The sequence below is a fragment of the Rhineura floridana genome, chromosome 1 (genome assembly GCF_030035675.1).
Source record: "Rhineura floridana isolate rRhiFlo1 chromosome 1, rRhiFlo1.hap2, whole genome shotgun sequence".
Taxonomy (NCBI): domain Eukaryota; kingdom Metazoa; phylum Chordata; class Lepidosauria; order Squamata; family Rhineuridae; genus Rhineura; species Rhineura floridana.
In genome coordinates this window covers 131,561,507-131,589,463 of record NC_084480.1, presented here as the reverse complement: position 1 = coordinate 131,589,463, position 27,957 = coordinate 131,561,507, and the positions used below count along the sequence as shown (strand labels likewise).

General features: G+C 44.1%; 1 protein-coding gene across 1 annotated transcript in view; it reads left to right on the top strand.

Annotated features, from left to right (window-relative positions):
- Positions 1-27,287, top strand: part of LOC133387522 (maestro heat-like repeat-containing protein family member 7) — a 30,980-nt gene extending 3,693 nt beyond the window's left edge. The window contains exons 2-14 of the mRNA XM_061632466.1: positions 4,942-5,034; positions 8,917-9,368; positions 9,570-9,694; positions 10,565-10,699; positions 11,075-11,154; positions 13,529-13,634; positions 14,311-14,406; positions 14,821-14,925; positions 15,672-15,807; positions 16,751-16,842; positions 17,738-17,890; positions 24,866-24,962; positions 26,494-27,287. Coding sequence (XP_061488450.1) covers positions 5,033-5,034; positions 8,917-9,368; positions 9,570-9,694; positions 10,565-10,699; positions 11,075-11,154; positions 13,529-13,634; positions 14,311-14,406; positions 14,821-14,925; positions 15,672-15,807; positions 16,751-16,842; positions 17,738-17,890; positions 24,866-24,962; positions 26,494-26,525 — 1,611 coding nt within the window. The 5' untranslated portion in view covers positions 4,942-5,032 and the 3' untranslated portion in view covers positions 26,526-27,287. The remainder of the gene's footprint in view (positions 1-4,941; positions 5,035-8,916; positions 9,369-9,569; positions 9,695-10,564; positions 10,700-11,074; positions 11,155-13,528; positions 13,635-14,310; positions 14,407-14,820; positions 14,926-15,671; positions 15,808-16,750; positions 16,843-17,737; positions 17,891-24,865; positions 24,963-26,493) is intronic.
- Positions 27,288-27,957: the final 670 nt, after the last annotated feature.

Below are 27,957 nucleotides of genomic sequence, written 5' to 3'. Positions count from 1 at the left end.
TTGTAGCAACTGTAATATGCTGTGCTAAATGCTGTATAATTTTAATTGTATTTTTTTGCTTCTTTTATTTCTCATACATGGTGCTTTATAATATTACCATTTGAATTCCATAGAATATTCAATTGAAAATCCTATCTTCAACCACAAATTCACAGACATGTTGTGGACCAGCTGACTAGAATGAAGCTGTAAGAACCACCGTTTGAGAACTCCTGCTATAGATTCTACCTTGGCTCTGCCTGTGTTTTTTTATTATTGTTAATTTTTTAAATATCAAATTAACCAAGAAGAAAACAAAAAGAAATATTTCTTTTTTAAAAAAGGAGAGAGAAAAACCACAATTACAAAAGATGCTACCAGTTCACATTATAAATCCCATAATCATTGTAACCAAACAGGTTTCTGCATGGCCCTACCCATCACCATCAGGTGCCATCCACTTCACTCCAGACCCACCAAGTTCTGTCCTGGCTGTACAGTACACCCATCATGACTGCCTAATTATGTCAAAGCTTTGTCCACCTGACTTTCCCCTGGTCCCACACAAGGGCACAGTATTTTTAAGTTGGCAACTCTGCATGGCCATAGAAGCAGACACATGAGAATTGTGTGCTATTATGTACTAGCACTGGGAAAGCAAATTGTGGGCTTAGCCTAGAGAGAGCTCCGTGTTTGCGATACAGGTGTGAATGAGGACAGGGCTCCTGTACTTTTAATGCTTGTGTAGAACAGGAAATTTCAGCAGGTGCAGCTTACATAACAGAATTCCTGCTGAAATTCCTACACAATGATTAAAGTTGCAACGGCCCTGTCCTTTTTTGCATCTGGCTACCCTAATTGAAATGAACATATTATGTGAACATGTACTAAAATTTGAATAATCTGGGATTTAATAGTATCAGAAATAAAGAAAAAATCATGAGTTGTGATCTTTCCGAAGACCGAGTGATGATGTTATTTGGTTACCTTAAGGATAGTGTAGCAGAAGAGAATATGGAGAATGATAACAGCATCCAGAATGTTAATATGCCAGAATTGGAAAAATACTATTTATTTGTCTATAGATTCTTGGTTAATTAACGTCTGGGATGTGGCATGTATGGTAAAGTTAACAAATAGGCAGTGCAATCCAATACATACACAGAAGTAAATTCCATTGGATTCAATGAGACTTACTTGCAGGTAAATGTGTATTGGATTGCAGCTTCCGTTAGAGTAAGGGAGGGGAATCAGTGGGACAATCTTTTTATAGAAAAGTGGAGTTTGTTTCTTCAGTATAGGAACAGGTGCAAGACTCAGCGTTTCCATATTTTTTGTTAAGGGATGTCTAAGAATATTATTCTAATTTAACAACAAGCATATTCAGGAATGATTTTGTTGCTATTTATTGTTTTAAGATTTGCAAGAATATCCAATAGCTGCAGATGGGAAAATTAGCAAAATTGATATATAATAAATATATATTATAATACATATATTGATATATTTGTTTTTTGTAAACTTCCGGGTTTTTTGTAAACCGCTTAGAGTTTCTTCACAATCAAGTGGTATATACATTTTGTTAAATAAATAAAGCACATAAAACTGTAATGATAATTTTATATTGTTGTAGTATTGTAATATGTTTTTGGCCTTGTTATCTATGCATTTAGCTAATATAAAAATAAATAAAGGTTATAAAATGTTGGGAGGGAGGTGAATGAAAGTAATTATCTGGTGAATTATTTGGAATTGCATCTTTTCTGTAGGCGTATTCAGAACCAGAGATACTTGCTGAACTATTGAATATAAAACAACATTTTGAAAACACGAGGTTGAAAAAAGCAACACAGTACTAACACATTAGAAATACACCATTTAATAAAAGGAGGCTTTTATCCTCAGCAGGGCCTGGGATCTATTGCCAGTAATATTTTACATTAATGGAAAAATATCTGCAGGGTATTTCCATATTTGAAGCAGGAACTGTTAGCATTAAAGCCACATAGTTGTGTTCCTATTACTGATGTTCATTTTGTGTCTTGAAGTGTGTATTTATCACAGATATTGCATTTGCTCAGCAGGGGGCAGGAAGAGAATTGGTTACATTAATGTTAGAAATTCCGTATGTTTTGCTTAATCCTTGTATCTGGTGGCAACAGTGTTTTGTAAATGGAAAGCAGTTACAAGATCATCCTGCGGTTCAGTTTTCTTCAGAGCAACCAAAATGAGATATCACCGTTCTAGTACAGATAATAAAGTATGTTATTATTGTTAACTCCCAGCCTTGGGGATCAGCACTTTGGGCTTGCACTCTGTAGAGATCAGTGAGAAAAGCCCAATAATATTGCAATGCACTTTCCCATTCAAATCACTTCCTTTATCTATTACCATCCCCTGTGCTTGTGACTTTGTCAGCTGCTTGATATGCCGACATTATCAGGTTGTTTTATCTCTATGTATTGCTTGGTTTGTATGGATATGATTTTAAACCACTTTGGGGACTTTTGGCACAAAGAAAGCAGTCTACAAATTTTGTAAATCAATCAAAATAATAATGTTGGTACGTTATCTTCAAATCCTTTTTATACAATCCTCTGCATAAGGAAGGATATTAAGGCCTGAACCTCCTTTTTACCCTAATGTGCAAAACATAGGATATCTGTTTTAAAGGAAATGACTGTCATTGTTTTGTTTTTTGCATGTTTGCCAGTCCTGCGAGGCTGGCCCTACTATTAGGCAGAGTGAAGAAGCCATCTCAGGCAACAGATGCTGAGAGCAGAGCAGCCAGAAGTCCCCCTTGTCCCCTAAGCTAGCCTGCTGCCCCCAAGAGTGGTGGAGGGCAGCATCCCATCCCAATGCTGAAGTAAGATTCTGTTGCTAGTTAGATTTAATAGGTGGAATGTGAGGGCACTATTTTGTCCTTTGGCCTCAGGCAGCAAAATGTATTGGGCTGGCCCTGCTGTTCAGAAGGCCAGAATATCATCAAAAGCCCAGAAGCTGTGGCCCAATGGTTTATGCCAGACACTTTGTGTATGTTTGTGACCATAGGGTTGAAGGCTCTAATCCCATGCTCTTTCTGGTAAGAGCAGGAAGTGCCCCCCCTCAGTTACACAAGCATAGGAAATGTTTTTGCTTGCCTATGCTGCTGAATTCCATTTTGCAATGCCAGACAGAAAAGTATACATTTTATTATTATTATTATTATTATTATTATTATTATTATTATTATTATTTGAATTTAGGAGCCCAGAGCAGCAAACATAAACACAACAATTTAAAAAGAAGAAAAGCGCCCTTAAAACAGTTAAAAACATTAAAAAAAAGAATTCCAATTTAAAATATTCTAAAACACAGTTTCAAATATTCTAAAATGCAGTTAAAGACATTCTTTCATCAGTGATCTTCGGGTTGCCAGCAACAGTTCCCTGAGCCATCAAATGTCTGGGTTAACAGGAATGATTTCAAATTCCTCCTGAAAGTCAACAGTGAAGGATAGGGACAGATGCACCTTGCTAGGGAGGGCATTCCACAAACAGGGAGCCACCACTGAAAATGCCCTGTCATGGGTCACTGCCAACTGGGCAATGCTCGGAGTCAGCACCATCAACAAGGCAGACTTGCAAAATTTTGGAGCCCTGAAACGCCAACACATATATTGCAGTGGAGTGGGAGCTTTGCTGCCTGCCTTGGCCTGTAAAAAGAGGAGGCTGCTCAAGGACCACAAGTTGTGAAGGCATGACGTTTGTTAAGGGTGGTGAGCATTGTTAGGAGACCTTTCTCTCACAGGGCAGCAACTCTCAGATTGCAATAATAATCCTTCTTCCCAAGGAACTCTAGAAATTGTAGCTCTGTGTGGAGAACAGTGATCTAACAACTCTCAGCGCCCTTAACAAACTACCATTCCCTGGATTCTTTGGGGGAAGTCATGACTGGTATGATATTGCTTTAAATGCATAGTGCAGATGAGGGTAAAAAGAAAGGCTGAAGTGCTAAGTATATTCATAATACCTCTTTTACTAAAGAGGCTGGTAACAAAAGCACAAAAGTAACAGTAATAGCGGCAGTAATGTGTATGTGCACCCATGATTCACAAATCTGTTTTTCCTGTGACTCCACCATGCCTAGGTGAGGCCCACAAGTGAGGGGTCATTTTCTGTCTATCCCAGTAACAAGAAGCCATGTCACTGATAAGTAGTGTTGTGGCTGCCTTTGAGTTGTTTCAAATCCCTATGTACATTGCCAGAAATGACAGGTAATAAGACCTCTTGCACAAATTAAGATGGGGAAAAGAATCCCAGCAGGTGACATGCAGAATAGTTGCATGTACAAAGTCATGCCTGAATAGAAAGTACATACACATGTAATACATAAAAGGCTTAATTAATGAAAAGTGATAAAAGGCCAAGGGGATATTAAGAAAAACAAAGCCCAGGTTGCTAAGGTAACTGACACGTCATCCACTGTGACATCTGCCCTTGCTGGCTCACCTGTCAGCCAGAGGTCTTTTTAGGAGTGTAGGTGCCTGATGCTCTTCTCTCCCATTTTGTTGCCATTTCCCATAACTGTGATATTTTTAGGGCAACACTATTGTGTACTAATAGGACAAGACATTGAGATGTTGCATGTCTGGAAGACTCTACAAAGTGTATAGAAGGATTTATCACCACCTGATACTCAATCCTCCCAAAGCCAACCTCCTATTTCTGTTCCTAACAAAAAGCCGGAGGAGCTGCTTGCAGTGGAGAATAAGGGGAAGTATAGGTTCCCAGGGTAATTGAGACAATGTCCAATTATCCTTCTGCTCACAACATGTGGATGCTGTGGGCTGACTTGTCACTTTAGTAAGAAATTATGTTCCGTTTCAGATCAGATGCAGGATGACCGGGTGTGTGTCTGCTTTTGTTCCTGATTTGGACGGTGGCAAACTGTTTTGTCTCCCTTTATGCTTTTCTTTTCTAGACCTTGCCTAAGTGACAAAGAAGCCTCCTGGCAACACTTCCTGAAGAGAGTGAATGAGACAGAAGAAAACCTCCACTTTCTATATCTGGAGATGTAAGTAGGATTTCTTCATGGCTCCTGCATTCTAGTTCCTTTGCTATCCATCAGGACTGATCCTACCACTAGGCAGAGTGAAGCAATTGCTTCAGGCAGCAAATGGTGTGGGGGGGAGCATTGTCAGCCCCCCTGCCATTCCTCCTGCCCCCCTGGCCATTCCCCTCTTTCGGAAGGTAGATCTGTGTGAGTACCACACACATCATGTCCCCTTTCCCTGTACACGCTCAGAAGCACTGAAGCCGGTCTCCTCTCTGTTCTACTTATCATAGAGCCTCTCCCACTCTTCCTGTTCCCTTTAAAGTTCAGCACTGCCAGCACTTTAAGCTGGGCCTTGGAAATAACTAGGATCCAATCAAATTCTTGCAAAACTGGTGCTAGGTGCTCTGTGCAGCCTGCCCCAATGAAACGTATCGTAAGGGCCACATTTTGAACCAATTACAGTTCCCAAACACTTCTTCAAAGGCTGCCCCATACACAATACATTACAGTAGTCTAATCTAGATGTACGTAAGGTATGAATCGCCATGCCGACTATGCCACTGTGATGCAATCTCTTATACTTCCTTCAGATGCAATGTTATAACAACAAGCCTTTGAAGTAGAGATCTTACCCAGTCTGCATCTGTACTGGAAGTATTTTTAGTTGTTTTATCATGTCTGTTTGCTGCTCTTTTGGGAAGAAGGTCAAGATATAAATTTAAACAACAACTGAAAGGTCCTTGGTCACCTGGCTATTCAAGTATTAAATTTTATCAAGAATTAACTGAATAGTATACCTAGCCTTTTTTTCATTTGAAGATCTCAATGTTATGGTTGTAGAATTGCTGTTATACATTTTCTTCATTAAAAAGGTTAACTCAGTCCAAATCAGTCATATCATAAGGTGAGGCAGGTGGCTGCCAGAGAGAAGAGGATCTTGGTGGTGGCATCCCAATTATGGAACTAGGGTGGCCCGATGCAAAAAATGATGGGGCTCCTGCTCCTTTAACAGCTGTGTAGCATGGGGAATTTCAGCAGATTATTTGTAGATTCAGTGACTTGCGTGTTTAATTCTGGGAGGTGTCTTTTGGGACAAAATCCTTGGAGATCCAATGCTGGTGTTTTTATGCATAATTTTGAGAAACATTAGGCTTTCTGGCAGATTATCACTAAGGGGTAATAGTATTAACAGTCAGCAGGTGGTGGTAAGTACCAGGGCCCCTCCCATGGGCTTGCAAGCCCACTGAGGCTGCAATCCAATACATGTCTATTCAGATGTAAGCTCCAGTGGGTTCAGTGGCATTTACTCCCAGGTAAGTGTGTGCTGGATTGCAGCCTTAACTCTGAGAAGTTCAGCAGGCATACTTTGTAACGCAAGCTACATTTGCTGAAGTTCCCTATGCAAAATTACAAAAAAACTGCAGCTGCCAAAGGAGTACCTGTGTTAAGTCTGTTGCAGTGAAAACATCAGACTCCTGTTGCACCTTAAAGACTAACACACTTGTTATGACATAAGCTTTCATCAACTAGAGTCCCACTTCATCAGATGCACAAAAAGTTGTCTTCAGTTGGCACAGGTACATTTGGATGGGGAGAGAGAATAAGCAGTGGCGTCAAATGCCATCATGAGATGCAAGAAAAGAAAATTCAAGGGCCCATCCACAGCTCCTTTTAATCTGAGATCTAAGCCCCTCGTGTTTCCATTAATTCACTGGTCTCCATATGACGTTTCCATCATTTCGGACTTTCTCATACTTAAATCCTCATTTCCCCTACCCTGCTATAAACTAATACTTATTGCTATCCCAATTATTAACCACTTAAACATCTGTAGTGGGGACGTCTTGCCCTGTTTTTTTGCATTATGGGCAGATCACAGGGGTAGGTCCCACCCTCTCTTTGTGCCGCCTCCTCCCTTACAGCTCGTACATTATCTGGTGCTGAACCTGGGCACTTCCTTCTTGCTTCGGTAGCTGTATTGTCTTCCCATTTTTTTAAAAAAAATATTTTGTGATCAAACATAAAAGCAATTATTTAGTCAAACACAGTATCACTTTTCTTTTTAAAAGCTATTTTGCTGTGTTATGCCAACCATCAGAAAACTGACTATTCCTTGAAAACACAGAATACACCTCTTCACTACAAAGGTTTATACTGTATTAACAGCTTTTCTAAGTACTATGTACTGTGCTCTGTATAACAGCCCACGGAAGGGTTTTTGTGTAAAACCCTTTTTGTTGTTACTACTTGTGCATTTTGCATGCAGTCGAAAAATCAATTATTTACAAATGCACATTTTTGCATTTTCATACAAACATACATTTTGATATAAAATGACTTGTGGATTTTCAAGGCTTAGGAATGGCATTTATTTAGCTTGCACTTGGGGTTTACTGTTTTGCACATCCATTTCCTGTTTATGTTTTGATACCTTTTAACAAAGGGTAAAGTAACTTCTGGCCTGCAAACACCTTTATTTATTTATTTATTACATTTATATACCACCCCATAGCCGAAGCTCTCTGGGCGGTTTACAGCAATTAAAAACATTGAAAGCAAATATACACATTTTAAAACACACACAAAAAATTTAAAAACACAATTTCAAAAAATTTAAAAACAATTTAAATTTCTTTCTATATCCTCCTTTCCTTTCTTTGTAGGTAACTATTTTCTGCAGCCCATTGTCAGAGTAGGATGGAAAACATCAGCTCCTCCGATTTCTGAGCAGGCTCTCAGCCCTCCTCCTAAAATCATTCTCGCAGACCCTCCCTCATCTGTCTGACCCTAACCCTTTAATTCTCTACTCGAGTTCTGGATCTTTTTTTCTACATAAAGACAAACCCACACATGTGCATCAATGCAAAACAATCAGATATACATGTTCACGCTCTTCCAGGGGTGTGCTAGAACACAAAAAATGTGTGAAAAGCAAAGGACGTTTAAGGACCAATCATCTTAAAGGGTTGGACTTAGAGGCATGACAAAATACAAAAGCAAAATAGACCAAAGAAATGAAATGCCCACATGATGACTGAAAATTTGGGTTTTAAAAAATAAATCTGAGCACAAACAGGACATGTATGAACCTCGAGACTACCAACTGATAGGGGAAATGTGGATTTTGAGGTTAGGTACAGAGCCAGTGTGGCATAGTGGTTAGAGTGTTGGACTACGACCTGGGAGACCAGGGTTCGAATCCCCACATAGCTATGAAGCTCACTTGGTGACCTTGGGCCAGTCACTGCCTCTCAGCCTCAGAGGAAGGCAATGGTAAACCCCCTCTGAATACTGCTTCCCATGAAAACCCTATTCATAGGGTCGCCATAAGTCAGAATCAACTTGAAGGCAGTCCATTTCCATTTTCTGTAGATGGCCCTATGTGTAAAAATGCAAATAGGCTACAGAAAGCCATGTAGCTCAGCCAAGTAAGACCCTGTTGTTGGACTCCAAACCCATCAACCCCAGAAAGCATTTCCCCTACTTGGGGATGATGAGAACTGAAATCCAACAATATCTGGAGGGGTACAGGTTCCCCATCCCTGACATAAATCCTGGAACTCTGAGACTGTTGAAGCTTAATAGGAGATAGACTGCCTTCTAGTCGATCCCGACTTATGGCAACCCCCTTATGGCAACCCTGTGAATAGGGTTTTGTGGTAAGCGGTATTCAGAGGGGGTTTACCATTCCTCTGAGGCTGAGAGGCAGTGACTGGCCCAAGGTCACCCAGTGAGCTTCATGGCTGTGTGGGGATTCAAACCCTGGTCTCCCAGGTCATAATCCAACACCTTAACCGCTACACCACGCTGGCTCTCATGTCAAAGCTTAGTGTAGCTCTATAAAACGCAAATGCATTGCAAGCCCTGTTTCTCAACTTCTCCCTGTTCTGTCTGTTCTAGGCTGCAAAGACTGTGGGCCCTCATTCAAAGTAGGAATGCCAATGTTGGTCCAACAGACGAGGAAAGCAGCAGCAGTACTCCTGAAGGAGATCCTGCAGTTTCTTTGGTGGCCCTTCCCACGGCCAGGCAACACATGGCCTTCCATAGTCCACAGACAATAGGCCCCAAATCAAAGGATCAGAAGAAAGCACCTTCAAAACGTTGGGGGTTTCGTCTCTGCAGAGGAGACAAGGACATTTCCGTAGGGGGTGGGGAAAATATAAGACCACTCTGGGACTGCTGCGGAAATTGTAAAATCAGCCCCCAGAGCTATAAACCTCTAGAGGAGAAGCAAGAACCAGAGCCACACTGCAAAATGGATAGACTCGATGTCCATTCCACAACAATCCAGCACTCAGCAATACTTAGCATCACCCCAGAGAGCACAAATACAATTGGATCTGGCACTGCAGGTAAGGAGGCGCCTAGGAGGGCTTTAAGGGAATGGTTTCAACAGGTCAGAGGATTTGGCTAATTGGGTGGGTTATGAAAGTATGTCTGGAGCTCAGGCTTTCTGAATTTAAGAAGACTTTAGGGACAAGCAGCTGCACCCTTTTCTGATGAAACACAGAGATGGTAATTTCTCTCTACTTCTGCCATGTCCTTTCCTGCAGTTTCATCAGCAGATAGCTTGGACACCACAATCCAGACTGTGCCATCATTCCATTCAAATCGAACCAACATAATAGATATCGACATCATCATTAACGCCATGGAATGTGCTAATAGTGGAGAGAAGGTACAGACAGCATAAAAAGTCAGCAGAGCAGAATCAAACCATAATTCATCCAGTTTGTATTATGTAATGAAGTGCCTGAGCAAATAAAAATGCCTTTGCCTAGCACCAGAATGGCATCACAGATGGTATCAGTTGGGCCTCTCTGGAGAGGCCACTCCAGAGGTGTCAGAAAAGCCCCCCCTCTCCAGACACCGAAAGCCAGTGTGGCATAATGGTTAGAGTGTTGGACTATGACCTGGGAGACCAGGGCTTGAATCCCCACATAGCCATGAAGCTCACTGGGTGACCTTGGGCCAGTCACTGCCTCTCAGCCTCAGAGGAAGGCAATGGTAAACCACCTCTGAATACTGCTTACCATTAAAACCCTATTCACAGGGTCGCCAAAAGTCAGAATTGACTTGAAGGCAATCCATTTCCTTTTTTCTCCAGACACCAAACTTCAGATAGGGAGGGCTAGGTGATGCTTTTCTCAGGAGGGTGCAGATTTTTGAGCCAGTTTCAGATTGCCATCTCTCGTAGAGGATAAAATGGTGACTTTTCTTTGTATAAAATGATGTGCAACAATTTCATAAATATATGCGCAAATGTCTGTATACAAACATTGAAATGGAGCTTTTGTTTTTAACAAGATACGAATCCACAATTTCATCTGAGCCTGCTAAACCACTCGGAACAAACATTACATAAAATGTAGTCACCTGGCGACATTTGAATGCTGACTGACATTTGTGGGTGTGGGAAACAGAGAATAGGAGAAGGGGAATGGAACAGAGTAGACAGAGTGCTGAACAGCAGCACTCAGCACTGCAACATTTTTGTTGCCATTCCCACATAGTAGTGGTAGTCAATTTAAAAAATAATATTTTGCAGGACTTCCTGAACAATAACAATGAGAACATTAGCTTCCTCCGTGCCATTTCTACGTGTTGTGTGACGGCGCATAAATGTGGGGAGGACACACTGGATCTCCCATACACGAAAGATGAATTGACAGAGGTTCTTGTGGTGAGTGAGGCACAGTACTGAAATCCAGTGGGGAAGATGGAGGCTAAAGGGCAGTGTGGAGAAGCCTTAACTTTCCCACATTAGGGAGGATAGAAGAAAAAGCTGAGGAGGTGAGGCATGGGGATGTGGCAGAGAGAAGAAAAGGGCAGCCAGATTAGAACAGGATGGCTAAAGCTATTGTGAAAAATAATAATGTTACCATGAATGTGTAATGTCAGTTTGAGGAGATTTGGGGGAAGGTGCGGAGGTGATAAAGAAGATAAGCACATGGGAATGGAGCGGGGAAGAAACCGTGGTAGGCGGCTGGGGCAAGCTAGAGGGTGTTAAGCAGCAGTGACTCTCATATTTTGTATTGTGTGTGTCGATCCCTCCCAGATGGTGATGGAAACACTGCCTGTCCACTCTGTGCCATCCTTCGTCCTCTCCTGCTCAATGCTCACTGTCTACAACCTCAGGTACCAATTTTACCTATAAATATGACACCTATGCTGGTCCCAGCCCTGATATCATTGGGGACGGGGGATTTCTCTTCAATTGCACTTGTCACCTCCCATGGCATTTCTGGAATAAGCCCAGAAATTATAGCCCCTCAAACTACATGTTATGCAGAGTTCCACGATTCCCTCTTTGTTTTGAAAGCCAAATAGGTCCAGAAATCATTGCTGTGAAGGGCACATCCACACCAAACCTTTAAAGCACACTGAACACATTTAAAGCACATGGCTTCTGCCAAAGTCCTGGGAACCAGATTTGTGAAGGGTGCTGGGAACCGTAGTTTTGTGAGGGGTAAACTACAGTTCCCAGGATTCTTTGGGGGAAGCCATGTGCTTTAAATGTATGCAGTGTCAGTGCTTCTCTTCACTGCTTCTCTTTTAGCTCGTGTCCCTCAGGGCTCTCAATGTCCCTGGTCTTCTAGACTTGTTTCTTGCTTTTGGTTTGCACCATCACTGTTATACTGATGACATAGGTACCTAGGAAGCTGCCTTACACCGAGTCAGATTACTGGTTCATCTAATTCAGCACTGTCTACACTGATTGGCAGCAGCTCTTCAGGGTTTTAGACAGGAAGTTCAGTTTTTTCCTTTGCCTTTTCTTGCTAATATATATATATTTGTCATGTTACAATCTCTCTTGGATGTCAGTCTTTAAATTCAAGGTGCAGTAGGACGGACTGTTCTTACACCCAAACTCTTTCTTTCATCTTCCCTTCCTCTTTCAGCAGTATGCTACTCTAAATTCTTCTTTACAACTCCAAAGTCTAGCAGTAACCCCTGACACTTTTCTCTTATAGTTTATATTCCTGATCTAGCTAAATCCTGCTGATTTCTAATGCTGGTTAGGGATGTGTTAAGCATTCAGTCAAGCAGGCTTGCAAACCTGAGTCCCCCATCAGAAAACTTGGAAGCAAGCCCCTTCATGTCCTGATCCTGTGAGCTCCCTCTGCAGTACCCTCCTTCCCCTGCCCATGGCTCCTCCCCAGCAACTTATCTTGGGGCAGCAGGAAGGTGGAGGCAACTTCAGGCACTTCCAGTCTATGGCATCCTCAGTAAGAAGACAGATGCTCAGTATGCAATTCTCACTACGGAGAACAGCCCCAGGGAACCATCTTAGTGGAAATTTCACAGCGTCAGAGAATATGTTCCTAGATGAGAATGCTAAGACTTACCTAGCATTCACATGACATTGTTGGCATCAAGATATCAGCTCATATCCCCCCCCCCAAATTTAATCAGGATTTACTGTTTCTGGGGGAAATTTCTTAAGTTAAAACTGTTGGCAGCAATCTGTTTATGAATCTCAGCAACCAGTTTGCAAATTAAGCTCCACCCATCTTGAAGTACCCACCCACAATTCAGCAACTCCCAATCACTGCAGTTCTGCTTGAAGCTGGAAGTGGAATAGCCATGCTCCTTCCAGACTTCTAACACTCTGTAGCCAAGTGGGCAGTCCCCTTTTTCCCAGCTCCAGATGTTGAGTGTGTGTGTGTGTTGATCTTCATTGGGACCACTGTGTGTGGGCAAAGGGTTAAACAATCCCTCCTTCTATGACTACACTCCTAGACGTGATTCTCCACCTGGGGGGAGAGAGAGAGGTAGAAAATGATGCTATTTGGAAAGGGAAGGATTAACACAGCAGAATTAATTCCTAGAGAGGAGAGACAGGAGAAAATGATTAGATCAATCTAATTAGCTGGAATAGTAGTGTGACAGACCATCAGAAATTGTGCATCTATTCCACTGAGGGTTTTTTTTTAAAAAAAAAAGTTTGGATTTTCTGAGCTAGAGAAGAAAGCTGAGCATGGAAAACATGAGAGGGGAGTGTTTTGTTCTCAGCATTGTGCAGAGGTCCTGTAACAAAGCATTGGCAGTTCCTGGTAAATGTCAAGGGTGGAAGCAGCCCCAGCTCATTCCCCAGTAGGAAAAAGATGCTCTTAATGTTACTTCTTCAGATCGAGAATCCGAGGAGGGGGGCGGGGTCAGGCTTCAGCTCAGTAGGAATCCTGTTCCATGCGGGACTCGGACATCATGTACACACACTGGACCAGCCATTAGCCCGTCAATGAACAGCTGAGGTGGTGCACAATGTGTAAACTGGAGCACTCTTCTCTTGGTTTCCTGCTAGATGGGAGGAAGCATCCCACGGTATATTCAGAAAAGAGAGAAAACGCAGCACAGTGACTGTTGGCCCACATGGGAAATCATGGAGAAAAACAGTCCATGGCAAGAGTTTTGTTTTTTTAAGGGAGAACAAGTTTTGCATTTCGCTCTGTTCTACAGCCTGTCTCTCACACAGCATAGTAACTTGTTGCTCTTCCCTTGGTCCAACCAGCAAAATGAAGCCCCCTCTTGATCCTCAGCTAGAGTCTGGTGTCTTGCGGTTAGCTCTTCATGGCATTTTCAACATGGAAACAGATTCAGGGAATCCTCATAGCCAGGTAAATTCTGATTAAGCTTTCTAATAAGTGCTGGACCAGATATACTTTTCTGGACCTGTGATGCACAAACAATCCCTTTTTCAGAAATAGATGTAAGTGCCCCAAACAAGGCAGGAAGAAGAGGCCAGGGAAGGCTGTTTTGGCTACATCACATGTTCCACCTTACTTTCTATTTGCATACACTTTTAAACTTGAATTGTACTGTTGCAGATTTTTGTTTTGTTTTTGCATCTCATGACATTTGATCCCACTGTGCTCTTTCTCTCATGCACTCTCTTTCTCTCAATCGCCTTCCATATATACATGCCAACTGAGAACAACATTTCATACATCTGATGAAGTGGGATTCTAGTCCATGAAAACTTATGCCACAATAAATTTGTTCATTTTTAAGGTGGTACAGGACTGTTGTTTTCACTGAAACAGCCTTAACATGGGCACAGCTCTGGAAGTTGTAGTTTATATGTAATTTTGCTATGTTAGCGGGCAGGGTAATTCAGCCTCTACCTTAGGGGGCGCTAACCTGTAGGCCTCCAGATGTTGTTGGACTCCAGCTCCCATCATCCCTGACCATGCTCGTTGGGAATGATGGGTGTTGGAGTCCATCATCATCTGGAAGGCCACAGGTTCCCCACCCCTGCGCTGCCCAAAAGCCTGCATCTCTCTTTCCTTTCAGGCACTCTACAGATCATCTACAGACACAATGGAAATAATGCTGAAAGGCTTGCTGTCTGAGGATCCAACTACCAGCCATCTGCTATTTATACTGGAAGTGAGTGGGTGAAAGAGAGGATAGTGGGAATTCACCTTTCAATTTATACAATAGCAGGAATTTACCTTGTAGTTTATACAAGGGAGAGTCTAGCTGGAAAATTATTGAGTAGAACGTAGTTGGGTGTAACCAAATAAAACAAATTTTAATTTAAATACAACTTAAATAAATTTAGTTGTCATCACTGTAGGCACCGTTTGGGTCAGCAGCATCACCCATCATGCAACAGTATAAGAACATGGCCTGAGGGGCATAATGGATAAGCATCAACTTGACAGAAGCAGATCCCATTTAGAATTTTTCAGGATCAAGAAATGGGGCTCAGAGGAACAGACTCTTGTGGGAGCACAAGACTGGTGTGTATGCATCAGCCCGGATGCTATGGTGATACTGAGCTGCTGTTTCCTTCCACAGCACATCAACTTCTGGATTCATTCCAGTGATACCCAAGAGAGATCCAGGGCCATTAACTGCAGCACTTCTTTGCTGCGCCATGCTCTTCGGCTGTCAGATTTTGATGTGAGTACTTCCATATGGTGGCTCAGTTCAGAGGTCTGGATTAGGAGATTCTAGGTGAAGTAGACCCAGAGTCAGAGAGTCTCTCTCTCTCTCTCTCTCTCCCCCACACACACACACACCCAACCATTCACTGATTCTGTAATTTGGATTGGCCCCAACTTGAACTGGAGATTATTTGATGCTCCTGCAGAGGGCCTTTCATACTGAAGGTTTATTCTAAGCTTTTTGCCTACTGCACAAGCAGCCAGCACACTACCCGCCCCCAAACTAGTCAAGTAATTTGTCCCTTAATATTTTATTAGCAGGGTTTGTGTGTGTGTGTGTGTGTGACAGTACTCACCAGTACGGAATACCTGAACTTCTTTTTTTGCTACCCATGCCTGCTATTTTGCGCTGACACCCACAGTACTTTATCACTATATGAGTACCTGTACCTTGTTTTTTACCGAAAAAGTACTGACTAGTAGTAAATGTTTATGAAGATTTGAAAGGAACCAGTATTTATCTTCATTTTCTATTTCTTTTTATCTTTTCTCATTTACTTCTTTTTTAGAAACCACCTAGCTCCTTATTAAATCCCATATGCTCAACTCCACAAAAACCTATTTTGCACTGCACAAAATGTGTCTAGCTGCACCTTAGAATAAACCTTGGTCTTACCCATAGATTTGCAGGGTAGTGGAAACAATGGGAAAAGCTGGCAGCAAAATATTAGTAGAGATCCCTCTTGTTTTCTGTCTCAGTAGAAGTCTGGTGAGCTTCCTGCTTTGGGACACCATGTGGCACAGTTTGGAATCTGTATCACAGATCCATTGGAAGATGTGAGTTGCCAGGCCAGGCTGACCATCAATTGCCTTTATGAGCTGCTCCTTCATCAGATGGGTAAGTCTGTTTAAAAAGATGAGACCAGCAGCACCTTGTTGGGAAGGCACATATTACCCCAAATGGCTCATATTCAGTGTCATGAAAATCAATATACAGTATCAAAAAAATCACATCCCTTTAGAACATTTCCAGTAAGGGTGTATCTGTGTACAGAAGTTTCAAAGAGGGTTGGAGATGCATCTGAAGCATGACCGTGGCTGACCCTGGGAGTAAAAACGGAGTAATAAAAGAAATAAATAACAATTTGCTGCCTATTCATGACACCCATAATCAGCTGCCTGGGTGGCCTCCTCACTCTGCTTAAATGGTAAGGTCTGTTTCTGACCCTAGGCCTTGCCTCTTCTCCCACCCACTTGCACTTAAGTTAGAGCAATTAATGTTCTTCTCCTTGCATCTTTAAAACTCTTTCCAGGCTTTCCAGTTCAGCTCTGTAGCACTGACCCAATCTCCCCTCCTATGCTGCAAGGTACCCATTTTCTGTTTTTTCTTAACTTGTGTGGGTCTCAGTAGAGAAAGCATCCCACAGGGATTTGAACTCAGAAATGACCTCACTTCTTTCCTGTACATTCCTCCACAAAAAAAATCTTCTACTAGCAAAAAATCAGCGGCCTGCTCAGTGTGGCACTTCATGATGCTGACTTCCTCTTCTTCCACAGGCCCCACTCCATCCATAAACATAAGAGTTGGGTAAAAGGCCACATAATATTTGACATAGCTTCTGATAATCCAGATCTTTATTTCTCAAGTGTTGCTTCAGACCTTTGCCAGAAAAGAGATATCAGAACAGATCCCCTTGGAAGGAAATCCTAGGATACCTCACAGATCCTTGCAAAAAGAGCAGCTACCATCCAAAGGGGATGGAAAAATCCCAGGCTATAATGTCAGAGAGACCCATTGTGTAGAAAGAAACAAAGATAAACTTCTGCTATCTTCCTGTCAGGGCTGAGCATGAGTGAAGCTGGAGAACTGTGGTGCCCAAAATCAGAAGACAAGAAGATGCTGGCTTACATGGATTCCTGCAGGGTGGGTGAGGTAAGAATATGCTTCTGAGGTGGCATTAAATATGGATACATGACAAGATTATACCCAATGGAGATGCCTTGGGCTGTTCCAAGATTAGGTTGGCACAGAAGGGATTGCAAGCTGCAAAGTATCTGTGGTATCAGTAGCAGTAAAGATGGACCTGTCTGACAGCAACATCATTCCTTTTGACAGCAACCTTTGTGGCCCTTGGTGGTTTGGCAGGAAAATGGAGCCACTGTGGACAAGGCAGTAGTTTCTGCATACTTGAGGGTCTCCCTAGATATATGGCAACATATTCATTCATAAACTGAAAAGGAAAGAGAGGGATAAAACTTGATTTGGACTGCGCATGCTCAGTGGTATCCAGGGGCCACAGAATATTGAGGGTGTCAGTTGGGGGAAGCAAAGGAAAAGGGGGAAGGGAACTGACCTGCTTGAGTCCCTAAGAGCCAATAGTAGCCTCAGACTGGGTGAAGGGAGATTTCAAGAGGGAAGAAATAGAAATAGGACATCTTTTCCCTTTCCCACTCTTCCGAAACCTACCCAGTTCAGAGCGACAGAGCAATAAAGTGCTCACATCTGAAGCTAGCAGCCAGCCCTGAACCAAAGCCCTTTAGACCTAAATAGAAGAGTGGGGGAAGATCTCAAGGGGGATGGTAAGAAAGAAAAAGGGTATTTCTTTCCTCTTCTGAAACGTTCTTCCTTGCTCAAGCCCAACCAGTGCTATAAGGCTTCTGTTCCACATTGGTTGTAGCCCACAGCAGAAGTACTCCTATTAGGGACTGGGAACAGGATGCACTGTAACTTTTTGTTGCAGATCCCCACTTGTTCTATTCTAGTGCTTTTTTTAAAAATGAAACATCTGCCGTACTTTCTTAATAACAATGCCGCTTGTTGATTTTAGCTGTTCAGAAAGATCTTCACAGAAGACCAGAAGAGAACCTTTCTGCAAACGTCTTTGCTGTCCATCTTCAGTCCCCAGATGAGGATAAGTCAGGCTGGGATCCTCCTAGTATATTCCCTCCTGGGGAAGGCAAATGAGATAATGGGAGATAAGGTGAGCTACCAGGTTGGACTTGCAAGCAGCAGGGGCTATTTTTATCATCATCACAAGGCATTCGTTAGGCATCAGAATCACTCCCAAAGGATGGAGAGGCCTGGCAGGGAAGTTGAAATTGTCACATTACAGATATTTTAAAGTTCCAGCCCCTACCTCTAAAAAGGGCCCTGAGGAGACATAACTCATCTACAAAATGTTACTAGTGGGTTTTAAAAAATGGTATAAAATGTAACCAAAAGAACACTGAAACAAACAAGTGTTTTTAACCAGATAAACATGCAAGATGCGGGGGGGAGGGGAGACACCAAAATGGACAGCCGGTAAATATCTGGAGGCTGTATATGTATCATTATAGCAGGGGGGAGGAGCCTCCGGCCCATAGCCTCCCCTCCTTGGCCCTCCATTCACCCACCTGGGAATTAGCCTTTGAAAAAAGGTTCAGTTCCTGCAAATAGTTTTTTTTAAAAAGTCTATACGCTGTGTGTGGGGAGGGAAAAGAGAAGAGTAGATAGAACAAGAGAGGGCAGGGGGAAGAGAAATTAGGAAAGAGGAGGGTTCAATGACTGTGAATGGGGCAGGTACATGGCTTTGGTTCCATCGCCTTCTGGGGTTGGCCCTACCACCACTCCTGGCCCTTCGGCTGAAAAGGTTCCCCTCTTGTGCATAGCAGCAAGGGTCAGGAACCTTGAGCCCAGGGGCCAAATGTGGTCCTCCAGATCTCCCTAGCTGGCCCTCAGGACCCTCCCCAGGCCACACCCTCTCTCCCCAGGCCAGATTCCTTACTAGCCCTTCTCCACACCCTCCTCCAGTTCTTTTGCCTGACTGGAATGTCTCCTTAAACTGTAGTAGTCCATCTCTCCATCTAGGCTAGCAAGAGGCAAATGTAGAAACTCCTACATTTTTAAATTATTATTATTATTATTACTGTTATTATTACTATTAGTATTATTATATTTATATTTATATCCCACCCTTCCTCCCAGCAGGAGCCCAGGGCAGCAAACAAAAGCACCAAAAACACTAAAACATCATAAAAACAAACTTTAAAACACATTAAAACAAAACATCTTCAAAAACATTACTGAAAAAAAACTTTCAAAACATTTTTAAAAAGAAGGTTTAAGAACATATTAAAAAGCAATTCCAACACAGATGCAAACTGGGATAGGTCTCAACTTAAAAGGCTTGTTGAAAGAGGAAAGTCTTCAATAGGTGCCAAAAAGATAACAGAGATGGTGCCTAATGGCGCGCGAATTGAACACACAGACACACTCACAAACTACAATCCGTTCAACTAATTCCTGGCACTGACAACAGGAACAACAAGACTGCCACTGACAACATAGTAAACAACAAACAGAAAATGGAGGGGGATCAATCAGTTCTTGTCACCTGCAAGGTGTGCGCTATGTTAATCTTCTTGACGGAAACCATCCGCGATTACACTTGCAGCAAGTGCAGATTGGTGGCGCTCCTAGAAGAAAAGGTCAGGGGGCTGCAGCAACGCATCCACACCCTGCAACTTATCAGAGAAGATGAGGACTTCCTCAATAGAACACAAGAGGAATTAAGAGAACAACACAAAGTACAGGAGGAAAGCGACAAGGAAGAAGAGGACTGCAACAGCAACAAATCCCCATGGAGGACTGACACTGTAAGGGCAAGGAAAAACAGGAGGGATTCAGAACTGCTGCAACTAACAAATCGCTTTCAGCGTCTCTCGGCAGACAGCACCTCTGAAGAGCCTCAACAAACTCACCTGCATCAAGAGCCCCTGGCTGCAAAGGAAGACTCCACACCCCAGAAGAAGTAAGCTGATGCAACCACCGCTCGCGGCAAAAAGAGGAAGGTGCTGGTGGTTGGAGACTCGTTGCTCAGGGGGGTAGAGGCACCGGTATGCCAGCCAGACAAAATGAATCGGGAAGTCTGTTGTCTCCCTGGGGCACACATCTGGGACGTCACTGACAACCTGCCGAGGCTCATTGGGAACCAAGATAGGTACCCCTTTCTCCTCATCCATGTGGGCACAAACGACACAGCCAGAAACCCCGTGGAACAGATCACCTCAGACTATGAGGCTCTGGGTAGGAAGGTCAAGGATTTTGGGGCGCAGGTGGTCTTCTCCTCAATTCTTCCCGTGAAGGATAGAGGACTACAAAAGGAAAGGAAGATACTGCAGGTCAACGACTGGTTACGCAGATGGTGTCGACGGGAGAGGTTTGGATTCTGGGACCATGGTCTAAACTTCTTGGAGGGGGGACTGTTGGCAAGAGATGGGCTGCACCTCATGAGGACTGGGAAGAATCTCTTTGGCAGAAGTATGGCAAAACTCATCAAGAGGGCTTTAAACTAAAGTCTCTGGGGGATGGAGATGATAGCTTAAAGACTGATCCAAAGACAGCGGGTTGTAAATGCAAGGATTTGAAGGGTACACGAGACACTGGGAGAAAGAAAGGGATGCATGGCAAAGCTCACGGTATATTAACGGAGGAATCCAATCAGGACAAAAGAGACTTCTGGTGTCTATATACCAACGCGCGGAGCTTGGGAAACAAGCAAGAGGAGCTTGAAGTCTTAGTGCATCAAGGCAAATATGACCTCATAGGGATAACAGAGACTTCGTGGGATGACTCCCATGATTGGAATATAGCCATTCAAGGATATAAACTCTACAGAAAGAATAGAAGCAACAGAAAAGGAGGGGGAGTAGCGTTATACGTCAAAGACAAATACACCTCTATGGAAATCCAAGAGAGTGAACAAAGTGGTCCGATAGAGACCATTTGGGTAAAAATAAATGGAGAAACAAATAAAACCGACATGGTAGTACGTGTCTACTACAGACCCCCCTGGCCAAGAAGAGGTGGTAGATGAGGCCTTTCTCAGACAAATCTCTGAAATCTCAAGGAGGCAAGAAGTAGTAGTGATGGGGGACTTCAACTACCCGGATATCTGCTGGGAGACAAACTCTGCGAAGCACAAAGCCTCCAACAAATTCCTGATGGGCCTTGCTGATAATTTCCTCTTTCAAAAAGTAGAAGAAGGAACAAGGGGATCGGCAATCCTGGACCTGATCTTAACTAACAGGGACGAATTGGTCACGGGAATTAAAGCGGTCGGTACCTTGGGGGAAAGTGACCACGTAATGCTGGAATTCATGATTCTGGGGAGCCAAAGAAAAATATAGTCAAATATGGACCTTGGATTTCAGGAAAGCCAATTTTAGCAAGCTCAGGGAAATGTTGGGTAGGATCCCGTGGCTAGATAGACTAAAGAAAATAGGAGCCCAAGAAGCAAGTTGAACATGACCCAGCAGTGTGATGCTGCGGCAAAAAAGGCAAACACGGTTTTGGGCTGCATAAACAGAGCTATAGTTTCCAGGTCGAGGGAAGTAATAGTCCCACTATATTCTGCATTAGTCAGGCCTCATCTGGAATACTGCGTTCAGTTCTGGGCACCTCATTTTAAGAAAGATATAGACAAGTTAGAGCGGGTTCAGAAGAGGGCGACGAGGATGATAGCCGGTATGGAGAACAAGTCTTATGAGGAAAGGTTGAAGGAACTTGGCATGTTCAGTCTGGTGAAGAGAAGGCTGAGGGGTGACATGATTACACTCTTTAAGTACCTGAAGGGCTGTCACATAGAGGAGGGTACAGATTTGTTCTCTGCTGCCCCAGAGGGTAGGACTAGGTCTAATGGTTTTAAGTTGCAGGAGTGTAGATTCAGATTGGACATTAGAAGGAACTTCTTGACAGTAAGGGCAGTTCGGCAATGGAACTGACTGCCTAGGGAGGTGGTGGGATCCCCTTCACTGGATGTCTTCAAGCAGAGGCTGGACAGCTATCTGCGGGAGATGCTCTAGCTGTGGATTTCCTGCTGTGAGCAGGGGGTTGGACTCGATGGCCTACAAGGCCCCTTCCAACTCTATGATTCTATGATTCTGTCTAATATTTAAGGGAGGGAATTCCACAGGGTAGGTGCCACCACACTAAAGGTCTGTTTCCTATATTGTGCAGAACAAACCTCCTGATAAGATGGTATCTGCAGGAGACCCTCACCTGCAGAGCGCAGTGATCGAGTGGGTATGTAAGGGATAAGACAGTTTTTCAGGTATCCTGGTCCCAAGCTGTATAGGGTTTTATACACCAAAACTAGAACCTTGAACTTGGCCCCGTAGCAAATGGGCAGCCAGTGCAATTCTTTCAGCAGCAGGGTGACATGTTGGTGATACCCTGCCCCAGTGAGCAGTCTCGCCGCTGCATTTTGCACCAGCTGCAACTTCCAGACCAAACTCAAGGGCAGCCCCACATAGAACGCATTGCAGTAATCCTAGAGGTAACCAGTGTGTGGACAACAGTGGTCAGGCTATCCCGGTCCAGAAATGGCTGCAGCTGTCTTACCAGCTGAAGCTGGTAAAAGGCACTCCTAGCCACTGAGGTCACCTGGGCCTCTAGTGACAAAGATGGATACAGGAGCACCCCCAGACTACGAACCTGCTCTTTCAGAGGGAGTACGACCCCATCCAAAGCAGGCAACTGACCAATTATTTGAACTCGGAAACCACCAACACACAGTGCCTCCATCTTGCTAGGATTCAGACTCAGTTTACTGGCCCTCATCCAGCCCACCACCAAGTCCAGGCAGTGGTCCAGGGCTTGCACGGTCTCTCCTGATTCAGATGGTACGGAGAAACAGAGCTCGGTATCGTCAGCATATTGCTGACACCTCACTCCAAATCTCCTAAGGACCACTCCCAAGGGCTTAATATAGATGTTAAACAGCATGTGGGACAAGATGGTACCCTGTGGCACCCCACAGCATAACTGCCAGGGGGCCAAAAGACCGTCACCCAATGCTATTCTCTGAGAACGACCCTGGAGATAGGATCGGAACCATTGTAAAACAGTGCCTCCAATACCCATCTCACCAAGTCGGCCCAGAAGGATACCATGGTCAATGGTATCAAAAGCTGCTGAGAGATCAAGTAAAAATAACAGGGTTGCACTCCTGTCCTTCCCCCGATAAAGGTTATCCATCAGGGCAACCAAGGCCAATTCAGTCCCATAACCAGGCCTGGACCCAGACTGGGATGGGTCAAGGGAATCTGTTTCATCCAAGAGTACTTGCAATTGATGCAACACAACCCTCTCAATCACCTTCCTTAAAAAGGGGGTATTTGCGACCAGTCAGTAGTTGTCACAAACCAATGGGTCCAGGGTGGGCTTTTTCAGGAATGGTCAGATCACCATCTCTTTCAAGGCGGCTGGAACCACTCCCTCCCACAATGATGCATTGACCACACCCTGGATCCACTCGGCAAGCTTTAGTAAGCCAAGAAGGGCAAGGGTCGAGAGGACACGTTGCTGATCGCATCAATGCAAGCACCTTGTCTACGTCATCAGGCCGCATCAACTGAAACCATTCCCAAGAAGTTGCAGCAGACGTTGCACTGGACACCTCATTGCAGACTACAGGAGATGTGGATGGGGCATCAAGACTGCTATGGAAGCGAGAAACTTTACCCTCGAAGTGCCTTGCAAACAATTCACAGTGGGCCTCCAAAGGGTCTAAAACTCCCATTTCCTGGAGTTGATGTCAACAGACCCCTGACAATATGGAGAAGCTCCACTGGACGGCTCCTTGAGGATGCGATGGGAGGCAGAGAAGTGGGCCTTCTTCACTGCCCTCAGCCACACAGTAGGCAGTTATGTTTTACTCATGCCCGATCAGCCTCACAGCACGTTTCGCCACTTGCTCTCTAGCTGTCATCTGGCCTGTTTCATTGCCCTTCGCTCGGGGGCAACCGTGTCAAGAGCCTGATGCGCCTCACTGTTCCATAGAGTGACAAGGGCTTCAACAGTGTCACCTGCTCTATCTACTGAGAACTCCCCCAGAGCATTCAGGAATCCAGTGGATTCCATTAATTTCCGGGGGAGGACCATCTTAATCTGTCCATCACTCCTGCAGAGAAGGATCAGAGCCATAAGTCTGAACTTCACCAGGAAGTGGTCTGACGATGACAATGGGGTGACATCCACCCGCCTATCTCCAGGCCACCCCTTCCTCCATCTGGAGCAAAAACCAAGTTGAGGGTGTGCCCTGCCTATGTGTTGGGCTAGTAACAACTTGAGACAGCCCCATGGTCATAATGGAGGCCATGAAGTCCCGAGCTGGAACTCTAGAGGCAGCCTCAGCATGGACATTGAAATCACCCAGGACTATTGTTCTGGGCTCCTCCAACACCACAGCTGAGACAGCCTCCACCAGCTCAGTCCGAGAAGCTGCCAGGCAGCAGGGTGGACAGTACACCCTCAGCAACCCTAGTTTACTGTTTCCTTGGCCCGACACCAGGTGCAGGCCCTCACAGCCAGCTCCAAGTCAGAGTGGTTTCCTGGTGACAGAAATGGAAGTTCTGTAGACCACAGCAACTCCTCCCCCCCATCCCTGTAGCTTGTACTGGTGTTGCACCGAGTATCCAGGTGGGCAAAGCTGGGTCAGATCAACTCCTCCCAGCTCACCCACCCAGGTCTCAGTAATGCACAACAAATCGGCACCCTCATCCACAATCAAATCATGGATGAGAGTGGTCTTATTGTGTACCAATCTGGTGTTAAACAACAACACACACAGGCCAGTGGGCATAGCAGATGAGCAACGAGGAACCCATCCATGAGAGGAGTGGCAGCAAGGAACAAGGCGCAGATACCCTTGCCCTCGCCTTCTGTGGTAATTCACATCCCCATGGCTATATTTTTTGTGGCTGGACTATGTAGCCTACTGGAGTCACATCTGTAGCCTCACCCACTACTGGCATGAGGCCTCCAGAAGGTTGCCGGTGAGGGAATGTGGCCCTCAGGCTGGAAAAGTTTCCCTACCGTGCATCACAGGAATGAGAGCTGGCACCAGAAGAGGAAAAACCTGGGCCCATTTCTGTACAAAATAAGTCTGATGGTTGTTGTTTCACTTTTCCAGGCAGAAGACATAGAGAATAAGGTCTACGAGCAGCTCCACAAGATCCGGATACTTAGGGAAGTGCCAGAAGGACTGCAAGGCTTCCGTCCAAGTAAAGGTAATGCTGCCGGACTTAGGAGAGGGGCCATCGCTCGGTGGCAGAGCATGTGCTTTGCATGCACGGAGTCCCAGGTGCAACTCCAGCATTTCCAGTTGAAAAGAGGGATTAGCAGTAAGCAATGGGAAAGGCCTCTCTCTGCCCAAGAGCTTGCAGACCTCGTGTCCATCACAGTAGACAAATACTGTGCTAGCTAGACCAAAGCTTTGAAAAGTTACTTTTTTGAACTACAACTCCCATCAGCCCAATCCAGTGGCCATGCTGGCTGGGGCTGATGGGAGTTGTAGTTCAAAAAAGTAACTTTTCCAAGCTCTGAGCTAGACAAATATTATGACCTGGCATACAGATGTTTCCAGTCCATAATTGGCAAATCAGAAAACCAATGTCAAGCTAAGAGATCTGCCAAAACCATGGTAGTTTACTTGGGGAAGATTTAAGATCTTCTTGGACCTTAGTGAGCAATGGTTGTGCTGCAAGGATTCCACAGGCATCCAGAATTAAAGAGTGGTGGCAAAAAGTTTGAATTTACACGTAGAGATATTTTTATTAAGTTCCACTGCATTTGAGGGCCTAACTATATGTGATGTAAAATACACAGCTAGAACCACTGCTGGTCTTTTTTTTTTATTGTGAATAAGGGTGGGAGAGCAATTTTCATCAGGATCTCAGTGTACAGGGAGGAGAGGTATAACCCTTCCCGCCCCAGCTGCAAAATGTACTCATATATACAGGCTGAGCCCACATGCACGCGCAGAGAGAAAGAGAGAGATTGCAATAGGAAAAAAGTTACATTGATACCAATGTTACAACTTGTACCTTTTTGGATACTGTAACTGCCCCTAGTGAGAATAGGATTACAGTACATAGAAGTTTCACTGTAATGCAAAAAAAAAAAAAAAAAAAGGTAAAACACCTTCTTTCTAATAAAAGCCCCGCAACAAGGATGGGGAAGCTGTGGCAGGCGTTATTGAATGACAACTCCCGTCATCCTTGGCCATTGGCCACACTGGCTGGGGTGGATAGAAGTTGGGGTCCAATAACAGCTGGAGGAGCACAAGTCCCTCGCCTGGACTTACAGCCTCCCCTAAACATTGCCCTGTGGAACACCCTCCCAAGGAATCAGAAGGAACCATCCCTACCTTCCTTCAGATGTTGATCATGTTATTCAGACAGGCCATTGAAACATGGCATAATACTCAATGCTAGCCCTACTCAGAACAGACCCATTGAAGTTAATAGACATGACTGACTTAGGTTCATTAATTTCAGCAGGTCTACTCTGACTAGGACTTTGTTGAATACAACCCATGGATTCCTCCTCCCCAAACCAGCTTTCTTTTTTTATGCTTTTACTGTTATTTTGATCAAAGTTACTGTAATTTTGTATGTTCTATACTGCCTTGCTATATTTTTATGAAAACTGCTGTCTATAAATATTTTAAAAAACAAACAAACCTCTTCAGTGATGGGTCCTTCGTTAAATATAGCTGGAATAATTAAGTCTTCCTTCTCTACTTTCTTTTTCATCCAGGTGACGTGATACTTGAGAATAAAAAGAACTAACACCTTAATACTACTTCAGGCAGGAAGGACAGCAGGAGACAAGGCTTATCAATGTGCTTTTACGTGGCCCCTTCTGCAGTATGTGTCTCTTCATCCCATCCACTGCAGCAAAGCAAATCTTGCTGTCGAGGAACCCCTAAGGGACCCCAGGAACAGCTTCTTCCCAGAACCAATTTTGCACTGGATCTCAGAGCAGCACTTGCTGCAAAGGACACTTAGAAGCTTCGGATGGCAGGCCACTGAGTATACTGCCAATGGACAATGGCAGCCAGAGGGATGCACTCCTTTGGGATGCCCCTTCGGTGATCCCAGAGGCCAGAGCCTCTATATTGCTTTAGTTTTTTACTGGATTTTAACTTTTATTGCATTGAGATTTTTGTGCAAGATACTTGTGTGTTACTTTGTAAACCACGCAGAACAATAATAATAATGTGGTTATACACAAAAAAGGAAAAACAGAACACAGGGGTGGCAAATAAGCAATCAGGTGTATGTGTTTATACAATATATACAAGGTTGAATTACATTATGTCCTACTTACAGTAGACCCACTGAAATCAGTGAACCTAAGTTAGTCATGTCTACTAACATTACTCTGGGTTTACTCTCAGTAGGACTATCACTGGATACCCCCCTTGTGTCTGTCTGTATGTACACAAAAACACACACACACAGGATGCCCATTGTCTGAAGAATCATACCTAATGTGCACTCTTTTTACACTCGCATTACAGGCTACTGATTTTAGCAACATGCGCTAACGCTGGGGAGGCTGATACATACAGGGGCAGGCAATGTGGTCCCCTTCAGATGTTGTTGGGACTCCATCTTCCATCATCCCTGACCATGTTGACTGGAGCAGATGGGAGATGTAGTCCAACTGCATCTGGAGGATGCCACGTTGTCTACCCCTGCTATTTTCCCTTGTTTTTCCAGTATTTCAAGGTAGGCTGGAAATGCCCCATGTCTGAAACCTTGGCGAGATGCTGCCAATCAGTGTAGACAGTACTGAGCTAGATGGACTAACGGTCTGGCTTATATAAGGCAACATCATGTGTTTTAACCCAAGTCACCAGAAATGGCTTGCCTGGTGGGGTAGAGCCACACTGCTAGCTTCCCATCAGCAGCATTGTTACTGCTTACCAGGAGGAAGTGGGGTCAAGTAGCCACAAGGTAGGGGCTATGTGGGCATATCAGTGGAGCTAATCCAACATTCCTGCCACTGCACATGCACAGTCTGATTGTCGCACTGTCTCCCTTCTCCCCCACCGGGCAAGCTGCTTCTGCCAATCACATAGGTACTGGGCCTGGGCTTTGTTGTTCAAATAATTCCTCCAGATGTTAATTGCCAAATAGCTCTTTTGAATGCTGAGCCCACACATGTGATGTTGGAAAAATGTTTTTTGTTGTTCATTTCTTCCATGTAAATAGT